This window comes from Neovison vison, chromosome 12, assembly GCF_020171115.1.
Source record: "Neovison vison isolate M4711 chromosome 12, ASM_NN_V1, whole genome shotgun sequence".
Lineage (NCBI taxonomy): Eukaryota > Metazoa > Chordata > Mammalia > Carnivora > Mustelidae > Neogale > Neogale vison.
The window spans coordinates 41,860,018-41,884,889 of record NC_058102.1 but is presented as its reverse complement, the minus strand read 5'-3'; the positions used below and the strand labels follow the sequence as shown (position 1 = coordinate 41,884,889).

Here is a 24,872-nt window from a genome sequence, read left to right as displayed (position 1 = left end):
TTTGAAAGCTGCTTTCAATGACTACATCAGTAATAATAATAGCTATTATTTATTGAGTGTTTAAAGGGCATTTTCTTAAATACTTTGTATTTAATACACATTTTATATGTTAGTTTTTTTAAAGATTTTATTTGTTTATTTGACAGACAGAGATCACAAGTAGGCAGAGAGGCAGGCAGAGAGAGAGGAGGAAGCAGGCTCCCTGCTGAGCAGAGCGCCCAATGTGGGGCTCCATCCCAGGACCCTGGGATCATGACCTGAGCCAAAGGCAAAGGCTTTAACCCACTGAGCCACTCAGGTGCCCCTATATGTTAATATTTTTATCTTCATATTTTATAGATGAGAAAATTTAGGCTTAAATAGGTTAAGCTGTTATCCTTGCCCAGATCTATACAGCTAGTCTCTGGTAAGGCTGGGATAGAAACACAAAATTTAAAAAAAAAAAAGGAAGGCGAAAAGGAAACACGGGCTAGTCTGTTTCAATCTTATTCAACAACACCTATTCGAAACCTTTTTTTTACTAAACTGTGATTTTCATGTTTCAGTATCAAACTGTTTTCTCTAAATATTAAACTTTTTAAATTTTGTGGTTGGTAGCAGTTAATTTTCTCTTTTGCATCATGAAAGGCACGCAGTACTGTATCTTCAAATGTTTGCTGATTATTTCAATGTAGTATGCTTTAAAAAAGTAATAAGTTGAAATTGTAATCATGTGGTATGCATGTGTATATATCGAAGAAATAAGACCAAGGTCAACTTTTGACATTTTTATGTAGAAAAAGCTCAATCTGTAAGACAGTCTGTTTTATTAAAATAAAGGCACATGTTTCACAAATGTCTGTTAATAAATCAATTTTCAAAACATTACCATAAAAAACATAAAATAGGTTTTTAATGGAATGCCTTTTTTGTTGACTTATGACTGTTCTGAATAACTTTAATTAATACCTAGTTTTACTTCACAGTCTTGCATTTTATACCATTGTGTTCTTTTTATTGTCTTGTTTTGTTTTAAATGAAAACAAAGTATTGAAAAATAAAAATGCTTATTTTGAGATGAGGCATAGAATTGTGCCTTGTCATTCTTACATTTTTATAGTGTTAAATGATTACTTTCAAGAAAGTGTAGTGCTTAAAAAATATTTCCTTAGCATAAGTATCTTTTGAAATATTTCCATGTGGCAGTTTTCACAAGCTAATTCTGCCTTGTACTAAGCTTTGACATAAAAATTGTTCTTCAAGGATCTATTAAACATTAGAATTGTCTCATTGGAACATTTAGGTAAAACGGGTGTGCTTATTTTTGTTACCTCGTCTATTTTAAATTTACAAAAAGCACTGACCTCTGAAATGACATTAGTATTCCAGACATATTTTCTCATTTTGTTTCCTAAATTGGACAGTAAATTTTATATCATGAGAAAAGTCAGATTCACATCTCAAAATAATTTTAGACTGTTGCTCTTCTCATAATCTGCTCTTAATTATGCATATAAGTGGGGAGAAAAGCAGAAAAATTAGTAAATTACAAATAATGAAAACTTTATGCCAGAGCATTTTATATAGTCTGACTTGAGTTTTTTCCTTTTTTTCTTCCTTATTTGGAGATAGAATAAAATAGCTATGCAAGTTTCCAAAGCTAGGGAGTTGAGAATGTAAGAGGTAGATTATGAAAGGAAGGTCAGCCCAATCAAGTCAATTTAACTTACCTTATTTGAATAATTCTACCTTTAGGATAGATTGGCATAAAGTTCATTTTTTAGATGCACTGAACAAATTGCATGTATTTAATTTTTTAAATAAAAATTATAGTATGAGAATATCAGGTTTTTATACTTGTCTATAAAGGAGGGATTATCATAGTACTGTCTCATAGACTTCTTGAGATGAATGTAATAAAACTTAGGACATACCTGACATGTAAAAAATGTTAAATAAGCATGACTGGATCATTGTGTCCACATAGGTTTTAAGTGACATTTATGATTTCTTTTATTTGAATGTTTGTATATGTGTGTGCTGCTCATGGAATGTGGAATGAAATCACAAATAACTTAAAATTCTCATTATTAAAAAAAAAAGTTCATGCTTCTCTATGTTATAAAAGAACCAGATCTCCATGCCCTATGTGATTTTAGAGCTGTATTTTTTTTTCCTGTTTTTCAATATTAAACTTTGAGGGCAGAGATAAGTGCTCAGGAAACCTATATAAGAAGGGAACAGTAAAAGCCCAGAATAATTTTTAATGGAAGCACAAAGGATGTTAGGAAAGAGTCATAAGGTTCATGATATAAGATAATGATTAAGATAATGGATTTAAAAATGGCAGCTCTTCTCAGCGAGTATCTATCTTGTTGACCTTCAGCCTCTTTGCTGTTGATTCTGCCACTTTCCTCATATGTAATTAAAACTGATTAGACCAGTTGTGAAAAATAAGAGTTACAGTCAATTTTCATTATATGCACTAATTATGTTCTCTGAAATTGCTGCAAACACTGAATCAGCAAATACTAAACCTGTTGCTCCTAGGGTAAAAATAAATGGCAAATCTCTGGGCACAACGTTTTTGTCAGCCATCAGTACATAACCTTGGTTTTATATGTGTTTCTCTATAAATATCAAGTTTAATATTTATCACTAATTGATTAGCATTGAACTCACAGCCAGCTGCATTATAACCCATGCCTGAAACAAAGCTATCTAACACACCTATTATCTCTGTAAGGCACATCACAGCCCTCTTGTGTTTAGGAAAACATTAGATAATGTGTCAGCACTACAGTAGGAGGCCATTTTAAATAGCAGAATAGCCAACAAAAAGCACTAATAGGGAAAAAGTGTGGCACAGAATCGACCGTGAAAGATAACTTGTTTACAGTACGAGAGCTGGAACAAGTAGGCAGACTATTGCCTCGTTCAGCTCAACCGGCACTGTGTACATAGGGTGACTTATATTTTTTGCCACTTTGCATATAACTGTGTATGACTGTAAAAGCACCATGAGTATTGATTTTGGAGTTACAAATAAATTTTAGCAAGTAGGCACAAGAATCAACTGTATAAATTTTATTTTAGTTTCCCATAATAGGATACCCAGTTTAAGTGTTTTGTAGTGTAATGAATTTTATATTGATCTAAATTATTTGTCCTAACAAGTAAGTTCTTAGTCTTTTCTACTGTTCATTAAATAATTGTCATCTCATATATACCTTACATTTATTCAGTGTTTTTTGGTTTTATAGTTGTTTCAGATCTATTGATTGACTTAATTCCCAAGCAGTTTTGCCATTAGGAAAACAAACCACATTAATCCTAATCCTGTTTTCTAACTGATGGAAACATTGAGGTTCAGAGAAGTTGTTATGTCTTGCCCAAATTCACATAGATAGGTAATTACCAAGATTCTTACCCAGCTTTTTGACCTGATAACAGTGTATCTTCAGTTGTCTTATTTTATATTCTGAACATAATTTTAAGTTTTTAAACCTTCCTGAAAAGCAACATGTAGAAAGAGCTTTAAAAAGACACTTAATCAGATTTATAAAGGAAAGCTAACTTGGGCATATTTATAATAGGTGATATTAAAAGTAAATTTGAAGGTTAAAGTGATTTAGAATACTTGCCAGTAATCTAAATAAAAACTGAGAATATCATTATGCTCACACTGGGTTGCTACATCCTATGTCAATTCTTAGATATTTTTAAAATTGAGAGATTTGGAAAAAATGAAAAAAATATATATAGGCATTGAGTAAAATAGGCTTTATCAGAAATGCTAAATTTAATAAAATGTGATGGATGCAATTTATTTGGATTTAAGTTTAAACACTGAAAGGCTAACCTTACACAAAAGACTAAAAATGGCAGTGATCCGAAATCTAAGGTTGCAGTGGCAAATCAAGACTGCAAATATGAATCAGATCAATGTTATGCAAAGCAGAATTGTGCAGCTTTGTACTGCGAAATACTGCAAAGTAGCCCAGGCCTGTGTATCTCAAAAATTTAAAGGAATAGGTTGTCAAAGAGTATGTACGTATGATATCATTAAAATTAAGATTTGATGGATGTAGAAGTGTAAGTTGGGTTGGAAAACTCTTGTAGTTTTAAGGATTTTTGCTAAGTTTCTTTAGGGGAAAACTTTAGGAGATTATCTTTAATTATAAAAATATAAAAAGATTATACAAATTAAAAAAATTATTCAAATATAAAAAGATTATTACTTAAAATGCCCCAGATTTATCAAACTAGCAGATTTAAGATTTTTAAAGGATTGAACTTTTCAATTAATGTAAAATAAGGTAAAATTAGAAAGTTTAAAAAAACACACTTATTCATAAGTAAATCATCAGAGAGAAGATCTAAAATTTATTTACAAGACTGTTTGCCGTAGTACTATTTATAATAGGGAAACAAATGGAAACAACGTAAGTATCCATTCTGAATGGGGAATAGTTAGCAATTAGCTTTGTGTAGTATGGGATAAAATAGCCATTAAAATGCTTATCTAAGACTTGATGTGGGCTTATACTTAGGATGTAGTAAGTGAAAAAATATTGATGATAGGCTAATAGAAATTTTATGTCTAAAACCAAATTAGTCTTCAGTCAGGTTTTAAGTTAAATTAAGCTTAAGCTGAAGATGGAAGCTGGGATGATTACATATAAAAATGAAGACATTGCTAAATCAACATTTTCACCATCTTCTCTTAGACATTTTCTTCTTAAGTGTTTTTTCCTGCAGTTTACTGTTAGGACTTCTTCAGTTTTTTGTGTGTATCTTCTCTAGTTCTTATAATATTCTCTCAGCTTTTTAGTATCTGTCTTCAGGTATCCAGTCACTACTTTCTGTGAATTCTGGCAGTATCGCTGTAAATATTCTGTGTATCATTTGTGTGAGTGTGTGTGCATCCGCAGGTGTTTCTGAAGTCATTAAAGATATCTAATTTATTTCTTAATTCATGTGTATTTGACTACTGTGTATACTGAATGATGTGAGGGTGTGTGTGTGTTTGTCTTTTTGCTTATTAGGGAACTCATTGCTCCAATATACCCTTTCCTCACTCAGTTGTAATATCAACCTTGGTATTTTATCAGTTTTCCTGTACTCTATTCAGTATATTGATCTCTTTGCTTTTGTCAGTACTGTTCTTACTATAGCTTTCTCCTTTCCTTCCTTCCTAACTTCTTAATTTCCTAACTTCCTTCCTCACAGTATAGATAACATACAATGTTATATCAGTTGGAGGCATACAATATGATTCAATAATTCTATATATTACACAATGCTCATCATCATAAGTGTACTCTTGATCCCCTTCTCCTATTTCTTCCATCCTCCCCCTACCTCACCTTCCCACTAAAGCTTTAGTCTTAAATTATGATATCTGGTAGGCCAAGTTTTCCAGATTTTTGTTTCTCAGGAATATTTTAGCTTTTTTGCACTTTGTTCTTTTGTTTAGATTTTTTAGAATCAGTTTTTTTAAGTTCTGTGGAAAGCCTAATGCAATTTTGATAAAAATTCTATTTAAGTTGCAGAATAATTTGATGTTTAGATCTTTGATGTTACAAAGTAACATAGACTGTTAGCGCAAACAAAGAAGTTGATTTTCTCACAGTTCTCGATAAGGATGCCAGCATGATTATGTTTAGGTGAGGATTCTTTTCCTGGCCTACAAACTGCCACCTCCTCCCTGTGTCTCACACAGCCTGAAGAGAGAGAGATTTCTTTCTTCCTCTTAAATCTTATACAGCCAGAGTCCTGTTGGATTAGGGCCCTACCCTTATGACCTCATTTAACCTTAATTATCTCCTAGAGACCCTATTTCCAGAAATAGTCACATTAGAGGTTAGAGCTTCATATGAATTTGGGTGGGGGGGTCTTGGGGGTGGGACAAGATTCAGTCCACAGCAGAGGGCCGGGTGGGACTGATGAGAATTCTGACTTTATCTTCTCATCTGCATTTTCTATGCTATTCATACAAGTGGAGGTGGGATTAAGAGCTACCCCAGGCAGCTTGCCTTACCAGAGCTGTCTTTTGTTGATCTCCAGTTGAATTTTATGGTGTAGTGTGGCTAGTCCCCTTTCTGAAGTTGTTGCTGGTATTTTGCAGTTGATTCATCTGGTTTACTGTTTTTGTTTTATTTTGTTGGCTATTACAGTAAATCAGAGCTGCAGTTCACAGCAGGCATCAAAATAACATCCAAGTAGATGAAAGAGTTAGTGTGAAAAAAGATTCCATAAACATTTAAATGAAAACATTGATGACCACATACTTCTTTATTTAATTGGAGGACTATTGAAACGTAAAAACAAATACAAATTAAGACAATAAAATAAGGATTATTTTGCTTCTAAAATTGACAACTCTTTTCTTTGCTCAAAGCTGATGGAAATGTAGTAATCAAGCAATATGTGATGTTAGTGGGATTTTAAATTGGTGTATCTTTCTGGAAATAATCTGACCTTATAAAAATATACATCAAGCCTTAAGTATGTTCATACCCAAAGATATTGTTCTGATATCTAAGGACCGAGTATCTTCTGCTGAGTGTGTCTGGAGAGGCCAAATAGCACAGGTAAAAAGAGCCTGGATTTTAATACCAGCTCCACCTTTAATTGACTCTGCAACTTTGGACTATTTAGTTAACCTCTGTCTCAGGTTTGTCATCTGTAACATGGGAAAAGAGATTTTACGCAGATTAGAAACCATTTAGTTGATTAATAGGTGTTACTTGCTTTACAGATGTTCATAAAAACACTATAATCTCAATTATTAAAAATGCAGACTACCAAGTATAAAAGGAATTGTCCCGGGTTGTGGAGGTATTGATTTTGCCTTTGTACTTTTTAGTGTTTTCTGATTTTATAGGGGAAAAAAGGGTTGTTTTAAACCTTTATAAAAACAACCATGCCATTTGTGGAGAGTTTGTAAATTTTTGTATGTAAATTTAAAAATTAAATGGTGTGACTTATTACTAAAGCTAAGTTCAAACTATCATTTAAAGATCTAATCTCTCGGGGCACCTGGGTGGCTCAGTGGATTAAGCCGCTGCCTTCAGCTCAGGTCATGATCTCAGTGTCCTGGGATCGAGCCCCGCATCGGGCTCTTTGCTTGGCGGGAGCCTGCTTCTCTCTCTCTCTCTCTCTGCCTGACTCTCCGCCTGCTTGTGATCTCTCTTTCTGTCAAATAAATAAATAAAATCTTTTAAAAAAAAAAAAAGATCTAATCTCTTTACTTTTAAAGATCATGCAAAGAAATTCTGTAAGTTCATTTGATATTTAATTCTTGAATATCCTATCTCTTAAATCTGTAGTCCTCTCTTGAGCTCCTGTTTAGCCCCTTTGCAAATTTAATCCAGGCTTTAAGAACCTGAGCTATTTTCATGTTAGCACCTTTTAAAACTTACAGTGTATAAAGGTCCTGCTCCTGAAAAATTCCAGGGTTCCATATTCTTTGCATGTACATTTACCCAGCTTTATTCTCAAGAGATTTTTAGCTGTTGATACTTGTACCTGCATAAAATCTTGAAAATAGTATTCGAGTATTTCAGATATTTTGTGCCTCAGAAGTGTGTTGCTCTAGCAAAATCATTTTTCTTAGTGTTAAGTAATTTTTGATTACTCATTTATATTTATAAAGCCTAGTACCTTTCTTATATTTTCATTAGATAAATTAGGAAAAATGTAAACATAGAAACTTTCTGTTTAAAGCAAGTTTATGAATACTTTTCTAAAATTAGGGTCAGTTTGAATGTGTTCAAAAAAGGCAATAAAGAGAATTAAAAAGCAGTTTTTTAAATAACTGGATGTGATATCTTAAGTGGCATATATATAAAGACTTTAATGCATATAAAGTAATATGTTATAACTTTGAACATGAGAAATCCCTTCATTTTTGATCAGAAGAAATAATGATCATTTAAAAATAATGTATTTACTGAATTTTTAATGTGTTACTGACTTTTTAAGTGTCAGAAAGCTTATCCTACATGGTTTAAAGTTTATAAAGAAATCACATTTTTACTTTTTATATTCAGTTATGAATATAATTTAGAGATATATTTTGATATAATAGATAAATCAGCTTGTATTTTTTTCTTGGTAGGTGTTCTGTATGTGTGTGTAGGTGTGTGTATGTGGTAAAATTATACAGATTATAAATTTACCTATGATAGTAACTCATTTATCATTGCTTCTTTAGATTCCTTAACTTCAGGCACATCTCAACTTTTTATTTATCCATCTTCCATTCCTTGCCAATAGTGTTGCACTTTTCTACAATTTTGGAAAATCTTGGAAATCAGACCCAGGGATTATTAAAGCTACAGAAGAACAAAAGAAAAAGGTAGCAAGATAGAATCTAACTAGTCACATGTATTTAATTGCCAAATTATCAGGATGTATACCAGATATTAGCATACAAAGAAAGAAACTATCTTTTAGAACATAAAGAAGTTTCAAACCAAATTGAGATTATGCGTGGTTGTTGCTCACCCTTGGTACTCCTGAATGCCTGTCCTCACACTTTCATGACATTTTAAAATTCCATGTTTCTCTCCTTTATAAGAGTTGTGATTGCTTTGAGGGATTACTACAGCATTTTAAACATCTCTGAAAACCCTCAGCAAATAATATGAATTCAGTAAATGTTTATTAAATGACTGTGTTACTGGAGGATCAGTAAACTGGTGATATTTCAGATACTGTGTTTCAGTAATATATGTATTTACGTGTGTGTTCAACAACAAATATATGTGTGTATGTATGTATATATATAAAATTCAAGGCACCCCTCATCTAAAGCCCAGGAACTTTAGAAAACCAAATTTACTATCCAAAGTTGTTGTGTAAGTAGAGAATTAAATTAGATTGGAGGCAGTTAAACTATGTTAAGAGCTATTTTATCCAGTCGCCAAAAACAAAACAAATACTGATGAATTATTACTGTCCACAGTAGACTAAAATGGTAACAGGTTCTTAGGGTCTAATCCCCCCTTTTCTAGCCTACATAGAGATTGCTACCCTTACATTTACAGTATTCTTCAGACATTACTGCTAATGGGTTCGGTAAGGTTTTCTTAGTCCTACATAATCCAGTTCTGAAGATTCAGTTCTTTACTGAACTTGTTTATTTTCATGTCTTAGTCTTCAAAACCTAAACAGAACATTTCTTAGGGTGGGTGACTTAGTTTTATTCTCAGAGGAGTATTCCCCTAAATTCAGAGTTGCATTTTCATAGACCCAAGAAAGAAAATTTCTATATTCATATTATAATGAAATAGCAGAAGTAAATTAATAAAAGATTTTATTTGAAGCAGAAAACATTGGTTAAATAAAAATGAGAACATCATGTTTATTGATTCATATTGATGGCACTGTAGTTGGTGAACATTGTTCAGTTTTGAATAAAATATATATATTTTTAATTCACAGACAATAGTTGAACTTGCAGAGACAGGAAGTCTGGACCTCAGTATATTCTGCAGTACCTGTTTGGTAGTATTTTTTTCTTTACTCTTTCTCTCTTCTTCTCATAGCAGCAGCATAGCATAGAAGGGGTGGGGAACAAGGAGAATAGTTTGTTCTGTAGAGCGCATTTCATGTCACCTCTGACCCCGCTGTGACATTCCTTTTAGACCATAGTGTAAGGAGAAAGATGGTAAAAAAATGTCTCTTCCCAGTGTGCTTGTTCCCCCTGATGGTAAACCTTGACTGTACTTCTGATTTGGGGTACCATTCATTTGTATTCCTCCTTAATCTCTTTTTCTTTCTTAATGTAACTCAGCAAAGAAAAAATTAATTAATAAAATTTTTTAAAAATCAGAGGTTTATTATGCTTCCCTAATACTGTTTTCCTCGATATTTTAAGAAAACATTTATTCTTATATTTAGAAGTCACAGTGGGAAAATCTGTTAGATAAGACAGCGTGGCTTCTAAGATGGTTCCATTTGAGTAGTTATCTCTTTGTCTTGAGGGATTTATGGAACTTTGAGCATTATTTTGTCATTGATATTAAAAGTTGTCATCTTCAACGAGGTCATAAAGATATAAATGAAATTAAATAGCATTTACTTATGGAATCAGGTATAGTAATATACTGTTTGTATTATAATAGATCTCAAATTTCTATAGAATATTAGTTTTGTGTCTTAATTATTTTGTTAATTTTTATAATTATTCTTGAGAAAAATATCAACTTTGCCACAGTAGTTAAATCATGTTTTCCTAATCCCTAAATCATACCTGAAACTCAATCCTTTTATACCTTTAAGTTATATACTGTCACTGAACTAATGTCTTGACATGTAAATAACAAGAGAATTGACTTAGTTTGGGATTATGGAAATATTTGGGATTATGGAAATTATTTGAAATGGAGCTCTGACTCTACAGATTGTTTTAAGTTGTTCCACCTAACATTCCTTGACCAAACAGTTACAATTTTGAATATTCAAAATGTATACTGCTTTACTTTTGGTAGCAACTTTAAGGTGTTGACTGGATTCTTTTGTATTGTCAAGCGTTCTTTAAAAAGGGTTTTGTTTCTGTGCTTTACAGTGGCTAGTTTACAGGATTAGCACCTTAATGTTCAGAACATTTTTCTATTCTGGTGTTCTTGGGACATATTCCATTCCACAAAGCCAAGTATGCATTGCTGATGTTTGCCATGTGGCAAACTCTTTATAGAGTCACTCAGTATAGTTTCATTGTTAAATAAGTATCCGAGGGCAAGAACAAGGTTATTTGTATCATTCTAGCATGAATGTTTTATTATATTATCATAAGCCAGGTACTTCTGGAGAGGTGATTTGGAGTTGTAAAGAAAAGAGCATATCCTATTATAAAATAATTCAGATTGGCAGAGGTATTTGTCATTATATGAATATCCTTCCCTTTGATAAATAGACAAGTCCCCAAGAAGCCACATGTAAATCAGAATTTCCTAAAAATGAATTACTCTGTAAGTGAACGAGGAGCCTGTCATGTTCAGGAGTCTCGTGTCTGTCTTTGTTTAGAATTCATTGACAAGTATTGCCCAAAGGGGAAATGTAGCTGAGTGGTGGAAACGGAGATAAAATTTGTTTAATACATCCTTCTTCTTTCTCCTAAATAGATGTAGTTTCATATCTGTGGTGAAGGATAAGTGAGCCTTTTCTTTAAAGAGTCCACAGATCATTTTAGTACATGTAAGGACTGCATAGTCAAACGATGCTTTTTCTTAGTGCCTCAGAATGATACATAACCTCATACAAACTGGTGGAGAAATGGCAGTGCTTTTATTGAAAGACCAGTGAAGGATATTATAAATTTTGTTTCTGGCGTGATTTAATAACTAGCTCTTGTCATGTACTCAGCTTTAGGACTAGCAGCCCTTCAAAGATCACTAATGAGTTCTAATGAGCTCTTTATTCATTTGGCTGATTCGGAGTAATACAGAGTGAGACATTTCACCGAAAACAATAAGGCATCATAACCATGAACTCTTTATTGCCTGTCAGGAGCTGAATAATGAATGTATTTTATGTTTTTGAAGTAATAGGGACTACCTAAGCTTGGTAAGCATGATGTACTTTCTTAGATGGGTCATGGAGTTCAGCAGAGGAGATGTTGTACCTTTATTTGAGATCTCAGGAGCCACTGAAAGAGAAAGATGGGTGTACACATACTGGTTTTGGTTAGATTTGTTAACTTTGGGAAGACATGTTATTAATGATTTTGCATTTTAAAAGCTTCTTTTATTCGTTTCTAATTTGGCCTTCCTTTTACTAAGGAACAGTTTAATTTTGTTAAATAAGAACCAGTGTCATGACCGTTAACACAATAGCTTTTATTTAGAAGCCTGGAGAGTGATGTTTTTATTATTCAGAAACTTGAGGGATGTGAATTAAATATAGTATTATTCATCACAACAGCAAATTGGTCTTAGATTCTTAATTATTTTTATAAAGTGATGGTTCTACCCCATTCTTACATTCCACAGTGGCCTTATCCTTTTTATCTTTGTTGTTGCACTTGACATCTCGTTAAACAATACGGAAGTGGTTTTTGTTTTTTGCCTTTGGAAATACAGTTTTGTTTTCTTCATAATTGCATTTTGAGAAAATAAATGCTCAGCTTTCCTTTCTTCAGTGTAATGCCTTTTGTAATCTTTTAAAATGCTTATTAACAGATACGGAAACCAGTGAGGTCCAAACATTGTGGTGTGTGCAACCGCTGCATAGCAAAATTTGATCATCATTGCCCATGGGTGGGTAACTGTGTAGGTAAGTTTTATTAATAATTCCTGAGTGCATTGTTCATTTAAGTTATTGTAGGTAACTTATGAAGTACAGCATTAAAGTAGATGGTAGAAACTTCACTCCTACACTCTTACTATAGACGTGCTCCCCTGTGCCCCCCGGTAAATCTTCTGATTGACAAACAGCAACTCAGGTGTGAGAAAGAGTGGGGCAAAAGCTATAAAACAAGTCTCTGGAAAAGATTGATATTTATCAATTCTTTCTGGTCCCTATTCTTTTTTATTTTCTTTATTGGATAATAGTGAAATCGATAAGGATGCAGATAGTATTGTTTTTTAGTTAAACTGGAGAAAGTTACAGCAGTAGAAATATTTGGAAGGCTCTTGTGTACAGAAGCAGAGAGGAATGACAGATAAAAACTCTATATACCTTAGTGTTCAGGAATGGTGTGTGAGGAAGTGAACTAAGTGGTCTAAGAGATGGCTGGCCCTGGGTTTTTATGAGGTGAAGCAGGGAAACATTGCAAAGGTTGCGTGATTGTTGAGAAGAAACCTTTTAAAAATTGGATTATAAAGTTTATAAAAATAAGATAAAATTGGTTATTTTAAACCTTACAAAGCAAACAGTAGGGTAAAACTCAAAATTGTAGTTCATTTGGTTCATTGTGACTCTTGACTTCAGAATCAACGCCATTATTGTCATCACATCTTTGTAGTTATGAACATTCTTATTTTAAGCTTTATTTTAAAAAATATTTTTAAATTTGAGAGAGAGCAAGAGTGAGAGAGTGTACAAGTAGCGGGGAAGAGGGAGAGGTAGGGCGCGCCCCCCCAAGCTGAGCAGGGGGGCCAGATGCTTAACCAACTGAGCCACCCAGGTGCCTTTATTTTAAGACTTTTATTAAAATATTTATTATCCTGAAGAACATTTTGTAAGATAAATAATGTATGTAGTTATTGTCCAGATTGTATCATTCATGGCATTCCTTTACCCCCATCCCCAAAAGGTACATTTCCAGTTGTTTTTTTCTTAGCTGAAAAAATTGCTTCTCTGTTGTTCTTTAGGTGCAGGCAACCATAGATACTTTATGGGCTACCTATTCTTCTTGCTTTTTATGATCTGCTGGATGATTTATGGTTGTATTTCTTGTGAGTACAGTTAGCTTTTTACTTTCTGAAATCAAATGTTTGTATACTTTTGCTTACTATATTAACAATATATGATAATGACTAGTCTTAACTAAAAATTATGGTTTGGGGCACCTTACTACAATGAACCATAAAGAGAAGAACAGATGTGGAACTATAAATGTATTCAACATACAGTATAAGCAACAGAATAATCAGCTGTTTTAATATATGTGTCCTTTGAAAAACATGTTGGTTTAATAGTCTTTGAAATGCTTCTGGGTGAAAGACGCCCACATTTTAACATCACGTGCTTGCTTTACTCTAGTAACTTAATGATTTTTGTGACTTTGCTAGGTGCTCTTTAGTACCAAACCGCTGGGAAAATGCAGTTAACTTCACGCAGAACTAGAAATATTTCAAAAAGTAAGGTGTAACTATTGCCTATTAGAGAATATTAAAAGGGTTAGAAGATACTTTTTTTTTTTAAGATTCTATTTATTTGACAGAGAGACGGAGAGAGGTAGCACAAGCAGAGGGAGCAGCAGGCAGAGGGAGAAGCAGGCTTCCCAATGAGCAGGGAGTCCTATGCAGGGCTTGATCTCAGGACCCTGGGCTCGTGACCTGAGCTGAAGGCAGATATTTAATGACTAAGCCACCCAGGCACCCCTAGAAGATACTTTTTTAGGAATAAGTGGCCATTCACTTGATCATATGGGTATAGGGGTAATGATGGGTTTTTATTGCATTGAGAATGTGATTTGAGAAGAGTTTAAATGAAGGTATTAGTTACTATGCTTCAGGACTTGTACTTAGCATATAAATATGTATTAGATCCTGGCTTAAAAATAAGTTGTAGAAGGATGATTTCCTAGTCATATTAAGAATAGTGTCTGTTATTCCCCTAATAACAGTCTACTTCCTCACATACACATTAATAGAGAAAAAGATTTGGTCAAAGGGCATGACTTAGTTTCTGGCCCAACAGACCTGAGGAGAACATGGTCCTGCTAACAACAGTAGTTTTTTTAATGGCAGCAGCTCTAAAAGAAGAGATTTCTGTTTTGGAAAAAGTCCTCCTTCATCAAGTTGGTCTTTTTGTGCTATATGCCCCCCCCCCCAAATTTCACTTATCTACATATCATCTCGGTAGAAAGGTAATGTTAACTATTGTATGTGTGCAGTAGCAAACAACTAAAAACTGTGTATTGTTCAAGTACAGTAGTATTTTTTTTTTAGATTGGATGGTGCTTTTTCCATTTCTGTCTTTGCTGTGTGTGTGTGTTTTTTTTTTTTTTACTAATTATATACTAATTTTTTTACTAATTATGGGTATTTAGGAGTACAAAAATTTGCATTCAAAGTCATCCGTTAAATGTAGACATTTGGATCATGGTTTCTAAGTGGTGCCAACTGCAGATGCCTTTGTGAAGTGGTTGGATGATTACTGAGTAAACGTGAAACTTCTGTTCTCATTTTAGACTGGGGACTCCACTGTGAGACCAGTTACACCAAGGACGGATTTTGGACATATATTACTCAAATTGCTACATGTTCACCTTGGATGTTTTGGATGTTTCTGAACAGTGTTTTTCATTTCATGTGGGTGGCTGTGTTACTCATGTGTCAGATGTACCAGGTATGTGCATGTACATGGTTGGTTCTTCATTAACAATTAACACTTCATTCCCTGTTTAAAAAGATAATAATGCATTCTCTTTTTAACCACTTCTACTTTTCAAAGTTTAAAATTTTCAATTTACTTTCCTTACTCTTCCTTTATTCTTTCTTTACTTTTCCTTTCTACTGCTCTCTTTCCTTCCTTCTCTCCTCCTTCTATTATGAACTTTGTTCTTACATTATGAATTTTCTTTTTTTATTTTAAGGATTTTATTTATTTGACAGAGAGTACAAGCAGTGGGGAGCTGCAAAGGGAGAGGGATTAGCAAAGAGCAGGCTTCCTGCTGAGCAGGAAGCCCAAAGCAGGACACCATCCCAGGATCCTGAGATCATGACCTGACCTGAAGGCAGATGGTTAACAGATTGAGCCACCTGGGCGCCCCTGATTTTCAGTGCTACTTTTGACAGAACTTATTTCTATTGTTCTTGATTCAGATATATTCAGTTGAATATAGGTGTGAGATTAGATCAATGATGCCATTAGTTTTGTGTTTATTAGGAACGTTTTATTACCTATAAATACCAGTATTTATTCAAGAACCTTTTCTTATTTAAGGATTTTTCTAAAAGCTCAATTTTTAGGGGCCGATGGAGAGGTGGTCTGTGTACATATAGTGTCCATCTCTCCCCAAACACAATACCAGATAACCTGTTTTTTTTAATATTTTTCTTGTTTAACTGGCTACTTCTCACAAGAGTCAAAGTGATATGTAAACTAGCTTGATGATCTCCCATTGGAAAAGCAAAAACAAACTTCATTTTTCTCTCTATCCTAGTCTTCTTGAGAATTAACTTATTTTTCATTAATACTTAATTTATATCAAAAAGGGTTAATAGTTTGCTTTCTCTTACCTCTAGATATCATGTTTAGGTATTACTACAAATGAAAGGATGAATGCCAGAAGATACAAGCACTTTAAAGTCACAACAACATCTATTGAAAGCCCATTCAAGTACGTACATGTTTATAAATTTAATATTTTCTTTTGGCATATAACTTAGCAAATATCTAGTGAATACATCAAAGAGAAATACATCTTTAAGTCAATAGGATACGAAACGGAATATTTCTTGTGCTTAGCAATGTGTAAAATAGCTTATAAATCCTACTGAATTCTAAGATTCCTGCCAGATATAGCATTGGTTAGTTTACTATTACTTTAAAATTCATGACATTAACTGTATATAAATTTGTGTCATTCTTAGTTGCACAATCCAAAACCTATTGAACTACTAACATTTAGTATAAACATATTATACATTAGCATACAGCTTTAAATATTGCTGTAAGTTTCTATAAATTTTCATTGATAAATGTATACACAGAATTGAAATATGATTTTAAAATCATATTTTAATCATAACTGAAATTCATGTTTAGGGAAATTTTCTAGACTCGGGCAGCAGCTTTTCAGTGTGAGTTATTTTATTTGCCCTCTTCATGACACAAAAATTTCTATATACCCACTTTTACTTATTTTTCCTTTTTAAATTGAGATATAATCAACATATAACATTATATTAATTTTAGATGTACAACATAATGATTTGATGTTTGTGTATTGCAGAATGATCCACACAGTGAGTCTGATTAACATTTGTCACCAAACATAGTCACAGAATTTTTTTCCTTATGATGAGAACTTTTTAGATGTGTCTTGGCAACTTTCAAGTATGCAACAGAGTAGTGTTAATAATAGTCAAAATGCACACTGAAAAAATAGAATTAAAAAAAATAGTCACAGTGCTGTTCATTGTACCCCCATGACTTATTAATTTTATAAGTTTGTACTTTTTGACTCCCATCACCCATTTCGCCCACACCCCACCCTCAGCCTCTGGCAACCACCAATCTATTCTCTGCATCAATGAGTTTGGTTATGTTTGTTTGTTTAGATTCCATATATAAATGAGATTATATGGTTTTTGTCTTTAGGTCATTTCCATGTCCTGGCTGTTGTAAATGGTGCTTCAGTGAACATGGCAGTGCATGTGTCTTTTCAAGTTAGAGTGGATTTTTCTGTTTGTTCCATTTTTTGTTTTTTGAGGGTTTTTTTTTGTTGTTGTTGTTTTGTTTTTTGATAAATATTCACAGTTGGAATTGCTGGATAATATGGTAGTACCATCTTTTTTTTTCTTTTTTTTTTTTTTGAGTACTTCATACTGTTTTCCTAGTGGCTGTACCAATTTACCCTCCTACCAGTAGTGCACAAGGATTCCCTTTTCTTCACATCCTCAACAACACCTGTTATTTTTTGTCTTTTTAGTAATATTCATTCTAAGAGGTACGAGATTCTATCTCATTGTGAGTTTGATTTGCATTTCCTTGAAGATTAGTGATATTGAGCATCTTTTTATGTATCCTTTGGCCATCTATTTATCTTTGAAAAAATGTCTATTCAGATCTTCTGCCCATTTTTTAATTGAATTTTTTTGAGTTGTATGAGTTCTTTATATATTTTGGATATTGATCCCCTTATTGGATATATGATCTGCATGAATTTTTTATCATTCAGTAGGTTGCCTTTTCATTTTGTTGATGGTTTCTTTTGCTATACAGGGGCTATTTTAATACAGTCTCACTTGTTGTTTCTTTTGCATTTGTTGCCTTTGCTTTTGGTGACTTATTAAAAATTTCACTGCCAGCACCCATGTCAGGAAGCCAGTGACATGTTTTCTTCTAGCAGCTCTGGTTTCGAATGTTACATTCAGGCCTTGAATCCAGTTTCAGTTTTTGTGTGTGGTGTGGAATAGTGGTTCAGTTTCATTATTTTGCACTTGGCTGTCCAGTTTTCCCAAAACCATTTATCAAAGAGATTCATATATATTCATTCATATATATATATATATATATATATATATATATATGTATTTCTAAATATATATATATTTTTAAATTTATTTTTATTTTCAGCATAACAGTATTCATTATTTTTGTACCACACCCAGTGCTCCATGCAATCCGTGCACTCTATAGTACCCACCACCTGGTACCCCAACCTCCCACTCCCCCGCCCCTTCAAAATATATATATATATATTTAATCTTACATTCAGTTTGATGCTGAGAAGTAGTAGTTTCCTAATTATATGAAATATTTAAAACTTGAGTTTTACTGAAGCTGCTACGTGCCTACAACCTTCAAGCTTTTGTAATGCTATTAATTATTCCATGCTTCTGGAAAGCATACAGACCTTTAAATAAAAGCAAAAATAAAGGAGTCAGTTGAGTAATTTTGAGAATTCTCCCATAGGCACAGTTATTGTATAAAATGTAAAATGGTGACAGCATTTCCAGAAGTGTTCTTGAAGTCCTAAAATTCCCTGAACTTATTCTTGACATATTTTTTTCTTAAATTGTTACTTTTAGATACATTGCCAGCTACATGCTATTTATAATTATTTTGTGTTTTACTTTCTCAATTTTGGATATAGTTTGTCTCCTTGCCAAAGAGCCACCCATCAAGGAAAGGTTTTATCAAAAATTACATATGACACAGTAATGAAATAAATGCAGAATTGAATAGCTTTAAAATATCATTGTGTCACCCAATTAAATTACCAAAAGAGAGAAGAAAAATTATTGTTGGCAGAGCTATGAAGAAACATGAATGCATGTATATTTTATAGAGTTATAAACAGGTTCTTTCTGGCAAGTAACCTAAGTTTTTAAGTTCAGAAAAAAATACCTTAAACACCAAAATTATATTAAACTCATATATTAAATTATTGTACTAATAGACTTTTCCTTTTTCCTTTTGTTTGGGGGGTGTTTTAGCCATGGATGTGTAAGGAATATTATAGACTTCTTTGAATTTCGATGCTGTGGCCTCTTTCGTCCTGTTATCGTGGACTGGACCAGGCAGTATACAATAGAATATGACCAAATATCAGGATCTGGGTACCAGCTCGTGTAGCAACATCTTTATCCTATGAAGCATATTGCTGAGTGGTGCCTGAAAATTGTGTCTGTCCGTGTCTCTCTCACACTCGAATCCACATTTTTTGAACAATAGCATGCTATATGTAGGGCTAACGGTGAATTTTAGTCTTTTTTTCAACACTTTTATTAACAAAAGTAAACATGGACAGAGCACACTGCCACTTCTGGGAAGAATAAAGATCGTAAAAGGAATTTTAATGGTTCTTAATGTGGGAATTCACAACATACTCAACTTTTTGGTTTTGTTCTCATAACATTCTTCATGAATAAAGAATGAACTTATTCTGTTGACAGACATGGTATACTGATCAGAAATGTTTGATTCTAGCTAAAACTAAATTTGTGGTATACAGCTAAATTTTATGATGCAATCTACTATGACTGTTGCATTTAATTCCAGGAGAGTTGTCTTAAATTGATTCAGGCTAGTATTATGTACATTTTAGAATGTACATGTAAATACTGTGATAAAAATCATGTGGTTTTATTAGGGATCTGCTGTATTACGTCTTCAAGGGCACAAGAAAATAATGTTCACAAAAATATGTGCTAATAATATTTTATTGCCATCAGCCGTTGCAATGCTGATAATATTTCTAGTTCAGTGAAATAATTTGTAGTAACCTTGCTCTGAGGTTTTATGGTCTGATAATAAAGCACTTGCATGAGTATAGTAAGTCATGTTATTTTGTTCAAACTTAAAAGCCCTACTAAGTGCATGATACACCTCATAGAATGTATACTAGCACATACTATCCAGTAAAGCGTAAATTAGAATTTAATTTGATGTGCAAACAGTCCAGTTTTTAAGAGTTGAGGTAATTTCAAGGCAGAACAAATAAGTTAATGCAAAATTCTCAGTAATAGAGATAAATGGATATACTTCTAGAATTCTGAGCTGCAAAATAAACTGTAGACAAAATAATGGAGTTTAGCTAAAGATGGAGCATGATCTCTGTACATACAGCACATGTGAATAAAAGAAAAGCTAATGGTATATTCTGGTTTTTAAAAAGTGACCTATCAAAGAATTTAATCCTCAAGATTATTTCAATTTTACCAATACCGAATGTTAAAATTTGTTAAGCTGTCTGAAACAATTTCAGAAAGGTTTTCTTATTGTTTAATGTGATGCACTGATCAATTTTTGTTGCAGCATTTCCATACTTTCACGGTGAACTACTAGTCACTGCTTCCATAAATATTGTTTACAGAGTGAGACTTGGTTTAGTCCTCTTAAGTGCTGTAGCAAACTGTGGTTCGAGCAACCTGTGGCAAACCTGTGAGAGGGAATGGGCTCGGGGGAGGGTGGGAAAAGGGTGGTCAGACTGCTGACAGATCCTAGACCAGTGTAAAGATTGTGTATCTGTATATAAATAATTTATCAAATAGTTTTCTCTTTGTGTCTCTATGTGTTAGTGTATTTAAAGCTGCTTATTTCATTTTATCCAACCAAAAAGAAAAGGGAGATAACTAATGAGCTTCTAGTGATGTTCAATATTGCTGTTAATAGGCATTATACCCTGCAAGTTCACTGCATGTCTGATGCTTGGTAAAATTAGTATTCTCTGTAAAATGCAGATTACAGGTATTTCAGCAATCTAGTGGTATACCCGCCCCTTGCCTTAGTAAGAGGAGCAGTGAAAATTGTATATAGTTGATGTTCAGTATTTCCAAGTACCATTTTTATATAGTAGTTTCTTTGACCATAAGTCACACATCAGAAAGATTACCTTTAGTGTATTTGAGTGTTTTAATATTAGAAAATTGGCATATGTACTTTATTTTTGAAAAGGGAAAAGATGGGTGTGGGGTGGCAATAGCATTGTGCCATTTTGTCATAGAATGTAAAAAATTGGTTAACTTTACAAATGTCTCTGCTAGTTTTGACTACTAATTGGGGGAAATTTTAGATAATTTTTAAATTTGAAGTTATTTATAAAAGGCTAGAATTTGTTTTAATTTTTTTGTATTTTGAGCCACTTCACATAAAGACTCAGTTGTAATTTTTATTGAATACATTTTTATTAACAGTTGAATACAATGGTCGTATTCTTAGAGTTTGGATAAGAGTGTTGTTACCATGTTCTTTCTTTGTGGTACAATATTCTTTTCAGTGCAAAAGAGATGTCTTTCAGTTAAACAGAAAAAATACTATAGATCTGTAAGTACATGGAACATACTAGCAATGTTAATGCTTTAGTACTAACCATCTCACAGTACTGGTGAAATCTTAAAACTTAAGAGATGGTCAGATGGTGGAGAGCCAACTATGCAGCAGTGTACTGTACCGTCTGTTTACTTATTTTGTAAGTCTTATGTGTGGAACCAGCTTAACCCAGTTCTAAAGTTGTGTATGAAGGTGACCCTTTGGGGGATAGTTCGTATCAGCTTAATGGGATACTGTTAGCAAATAGGAACTTATTTCTCAGCCCTAAACATAAATTACTTCCTTTTTTTTCTTCATATTTTTTGTTGTTCCCAGGAATTTATTTGAAATATTAATAGGCATAAAACAGCATCATTATACTTAAGCTATGGGTATTTTTATTTCGTATTTTATTTATAACTGTGCCAAGTATTATTTTGCTACTTACCGTGTTACTCTGTGGAAAGAAAAACCTGTAAAGTGTTTAATAAATTAGCTCTCCTTACATAAATTAAATCTGTCAAAATTTTGTAAAATATTAATCAGAATAAATATTGACTCTTAAGTGTGTGCTTGTTTATTTTGCTCAGTTCACTTCAAGAAATTGATGAAACACTGGTAGTAGTACCTGTGATATAAAAAGGTTATTCTGTGTATTTGTATTTGGGTCAACAGGCAAGTGGCAGAATAAAAAAGGTTATTCTGTGTATTTGTATTGGGTCAACAGAAATTAGCAAAAGTAAAATGAGGTGGTAGCATTCTTTCAAAATGTCCAATTCCGTGTGTATGTACATGTATGTGATTAATACTTTTTAAATAAAAGGAGTAAATTTTTATTTAAGAATTTTGCATTCCATAGAATGCATAGAATTGCTCAGGGGTTGTATGAATCTCCAAATTTTAAATGTAAGTATTGTCTAAAGACACCAGTAAAATTTTGGAAAAGGAAACTTAGCGAGCATTGATCTTGGTTGCTTCAGCTGTGCATGACAGCTTCAGTGGGGAATTTAAAAAGCAAAGTTTTTGAAGGACCTCTTTCCTGCCTGTTCACAGGATTGTTTATGGTTTGAGAACCCAGTGGTATTAAATATTTTCAGATTGGACTGATACTCATTTCATAATTATTTTATGATATTTAAAGTGATGCGTCCAGAGCTGTATAGAACTCAAGTAACAATATTTTGAACTAGTGTAAAAATGAAACAAATTCTACAGCAAGTCATCAGTTTCCATGGCAGGTGCTTTCCTCCTCCTCATCGTTGACTTGTCTGGCTGCCCCAGCCCTTTCCAGTTTGGTAGATTGTACCTATGATAAGGATATCTGGTTCTAAGAGTTTATAGAAATAACTGGAAACAAGTGATACATATCAGAACAGTTAGTCTTAGCTTCTTGTCAAAAAGTAAATCTTCAGTTCCATAAAGTTGTTGGTTTAAGAGTTATTTATTAAATATCTTTATGTGGTGTATAAAATAGAAAAGTCTGTAACTCCAAGTAGAATATTCAAAATGTTCCTTGATCTAGGTCAGCTAGGTCACAAACTCCAGGAACCAGATGTGCCTTTTAGAAAACTTTTTGCCTCTGAGTATGAATTTTTTGCTCAGAGAAATTTTACAAGAATATTGATCAGACATTTATTTGGATTAAAAAATACTTTTTAGTAGGCAGCAGTGTTTCGAGTACTCAAAGAGCGACTGTTTCCTTACAAAGCATCAGAAAGCCTCATTGCTGCTGGTACTGCTTGGATCTGTAGGTTTCTAGTTTTTCATTAAGTTTGGAAATTTATCAGTCATTGTCTTCAAATATTTTTTCTCCACCCCGCCCCCCCTTTCAGGAAACTCCAGTTACACATATATTAGGCCTGGGGATTGCCCTACAGCCCACTCTGAGTTTATCTTTTAAATTCCTTTCCCCTGTGTTTACTTGGATCATTTTTATGTCTTGAAGTTCACTTAAATTTTTTTCACGTATATGGTTTAGTCTGTTGTCAATACCATTCAGTGTATTTTTCATCTTGGACCTAGTTTTCACCTATAGTGTTTGATTTAGACCATTTTTTATATCTTCTGTATCTTTACTTTTTTGAGGATATGGAGTATACTTACAATTAACTTTTAATATCCTTACCTGCCAGTTTTCACATATAGGTCAGCTTGGGCTGCTTTTGATCTTTTATTATTATGGATTGTATTTTCCTGCTTCTCAGCATGACTAGTAATTTTTGATTGGCTGCTAGATACTGTGAAGTGGGTGTGGATTCTTTTGTATTCCTACAAAAAGTGCAGAAGTTTTTCTGGGATGGAGTTCTTTAGAAGCTTCCATCCTTTCAGGTTTTATTGCTAAGCAAGATTTGTTAGATGGGACCAGAGCAGTGTTCAGTTTGGGTTAATAATTCCCCATTGTTGGGGCAAGCAAGACCTGTGTGCTCCATCTAAAGCCCCATGAGTCGTGTTTCCCCATCTCACCAGTGGGAGTAAACAGGCACAGTTCCCAGCTCCATCTGAGCACCAGACTTTGTTCTAAATCTTTGTGTTGGTTTTTTGTCTGGTCTTGGATAGTTATATGCACGCACTATCAGCACTCAGTTGAAGACTTGCAAAGGGACGGGGGTTGGGGGGGTTGTAGTTTGCATGTTTGTGGAGTGTTCTGTGCAGCTCTCTCCAGTCCCTTGAACTCTGTTGCCTTTATCCCTCTGGACCCAGCTCAGTCAACTCAGAATGCCTTCCAGCCTTGCCTGTGTTCTCCCTTTTTGCACTTAAGCTACAGCCTGGAAACTCCCAAAGCAGTTAGCTTTGCTAATCCCAAAACTGATCTCATTTTCCCCATAACTGTTCTTTGTTGCCTGTTGTCCAGTGCCTAAAAAACCTTTTTTTTTTTAAAATGTAACTTGTGGTCTTTGTTGTTTCAAGTGAGAGGGTAAATTTGGCCCCTGTTGTTTTCACTCTGCTTTAAGTAGAAGTCTGAGTTAATATGTTTTTTTAAGTTTTTGTTTTAATTTCTAATAGGGAAAATAATGGCAGATGTAATTTGTCATAATCAAAAGCTCCTTGGGGGTCCTCAATAATTTAAGCATGTAAAGGTGTCCTGAGATTAGTAAGTTTGAGTACCAGTGGTCCAGACCAACATTTCCCAGTCCTTAACTTAAGATATTAGTGGTTCCTTGGATAACGAATTTGATAGAAGGCTCTCAAGTTAAAGCCTCAGCCACAGGCTCCCAAAGCTTTCAATATTGCTAGGATGTGACATATACATATATGGGTGTGACATATACATATATGTAAATATACACGTGTATGTGTGTGTGTGTATCGATATGGACTGATAGCAATACTTGTTAAATTTAACTGATCTTGAAGACTTTTTGGAACTAGAGTTGCCAGCAGTCCTTAAATATACCAAACCAGCACAAGGAGTTAAAAAACATCCCAAATTTTTCATTTTAAAAAAATTATATATTTCCATACAGCACTTTTAATATCACATTTGGATTACTTTAGGGCTACCCTCTTGACTTATATCCAGATGTTGAAAGTGATTCCTCCCAGAACAGTCTACCCAGAGCCAATTCCCTTTTCTGCCCCTGGAACCACTGGTAACTAATTTTACAGTGTTGGAGATGTTTTGTCATAGCTCCCAATTTAAGAATAATTTTGAGTGGATAATTTTGAGTGTGCTTATTGGGTAGAAATCTCAAATTACTAAGCACTGGCATTTAGAGTATTTTCCTCTTGGGTAT

At 33.5% G+C, this 24,872-nt stretch overlaps 1 protein-coding gene across 1 annotated transcript in view; it reads left to right on the top strand.

The window, feature by feature from the left end:
* ZDHHC17 (zinc finger DHHC-type palmitoyltransferase 17) overlaps nucleotides 1-21,703 on the top strand; it is an 87,581-nt gene extending 65,878 nt beyond the window's left edge. The window contains exons 11-17 of the mRNA XM_044228990.1: nucleotides 8,220-8,344; nucleotides 9,433-9,495; nucleotides 12,171-12,264; nucleotides 13,305-13,388; nucleotides 14,849-15,006; nucleotides 15,906-16,000; nucleotides 18,825-21,703. Of these exons, the coding sequence (XP_044084925.1) occupies nucleotides 8,220-8,344; nucleotides 9,433-9,495; nucleotides 12,171-12,264; nucleotides 13,305-13,388; nucleotides 14,849-15,006; nucleotides 15,906-16,000; nucleotides 18,825-18,963 (758 nt within the window). The 3' untranslated portion in view covers nucleotides 18,964-21,703. The remainder of the gene's footprint in view (nucleotides 1-8,219; nucleotides 8,345-9,432; nucleotides 9,496-12,170; nucleotides 12,265-13,304; nucleotides 13,389-14,848; nucleotides 15,007-15,905; nucleotides 16,001-18,824) is intronic.
* The last annotated feature ends 3,169 nt before the right edge of the window (nucleotides 21,704-24,872 follow it).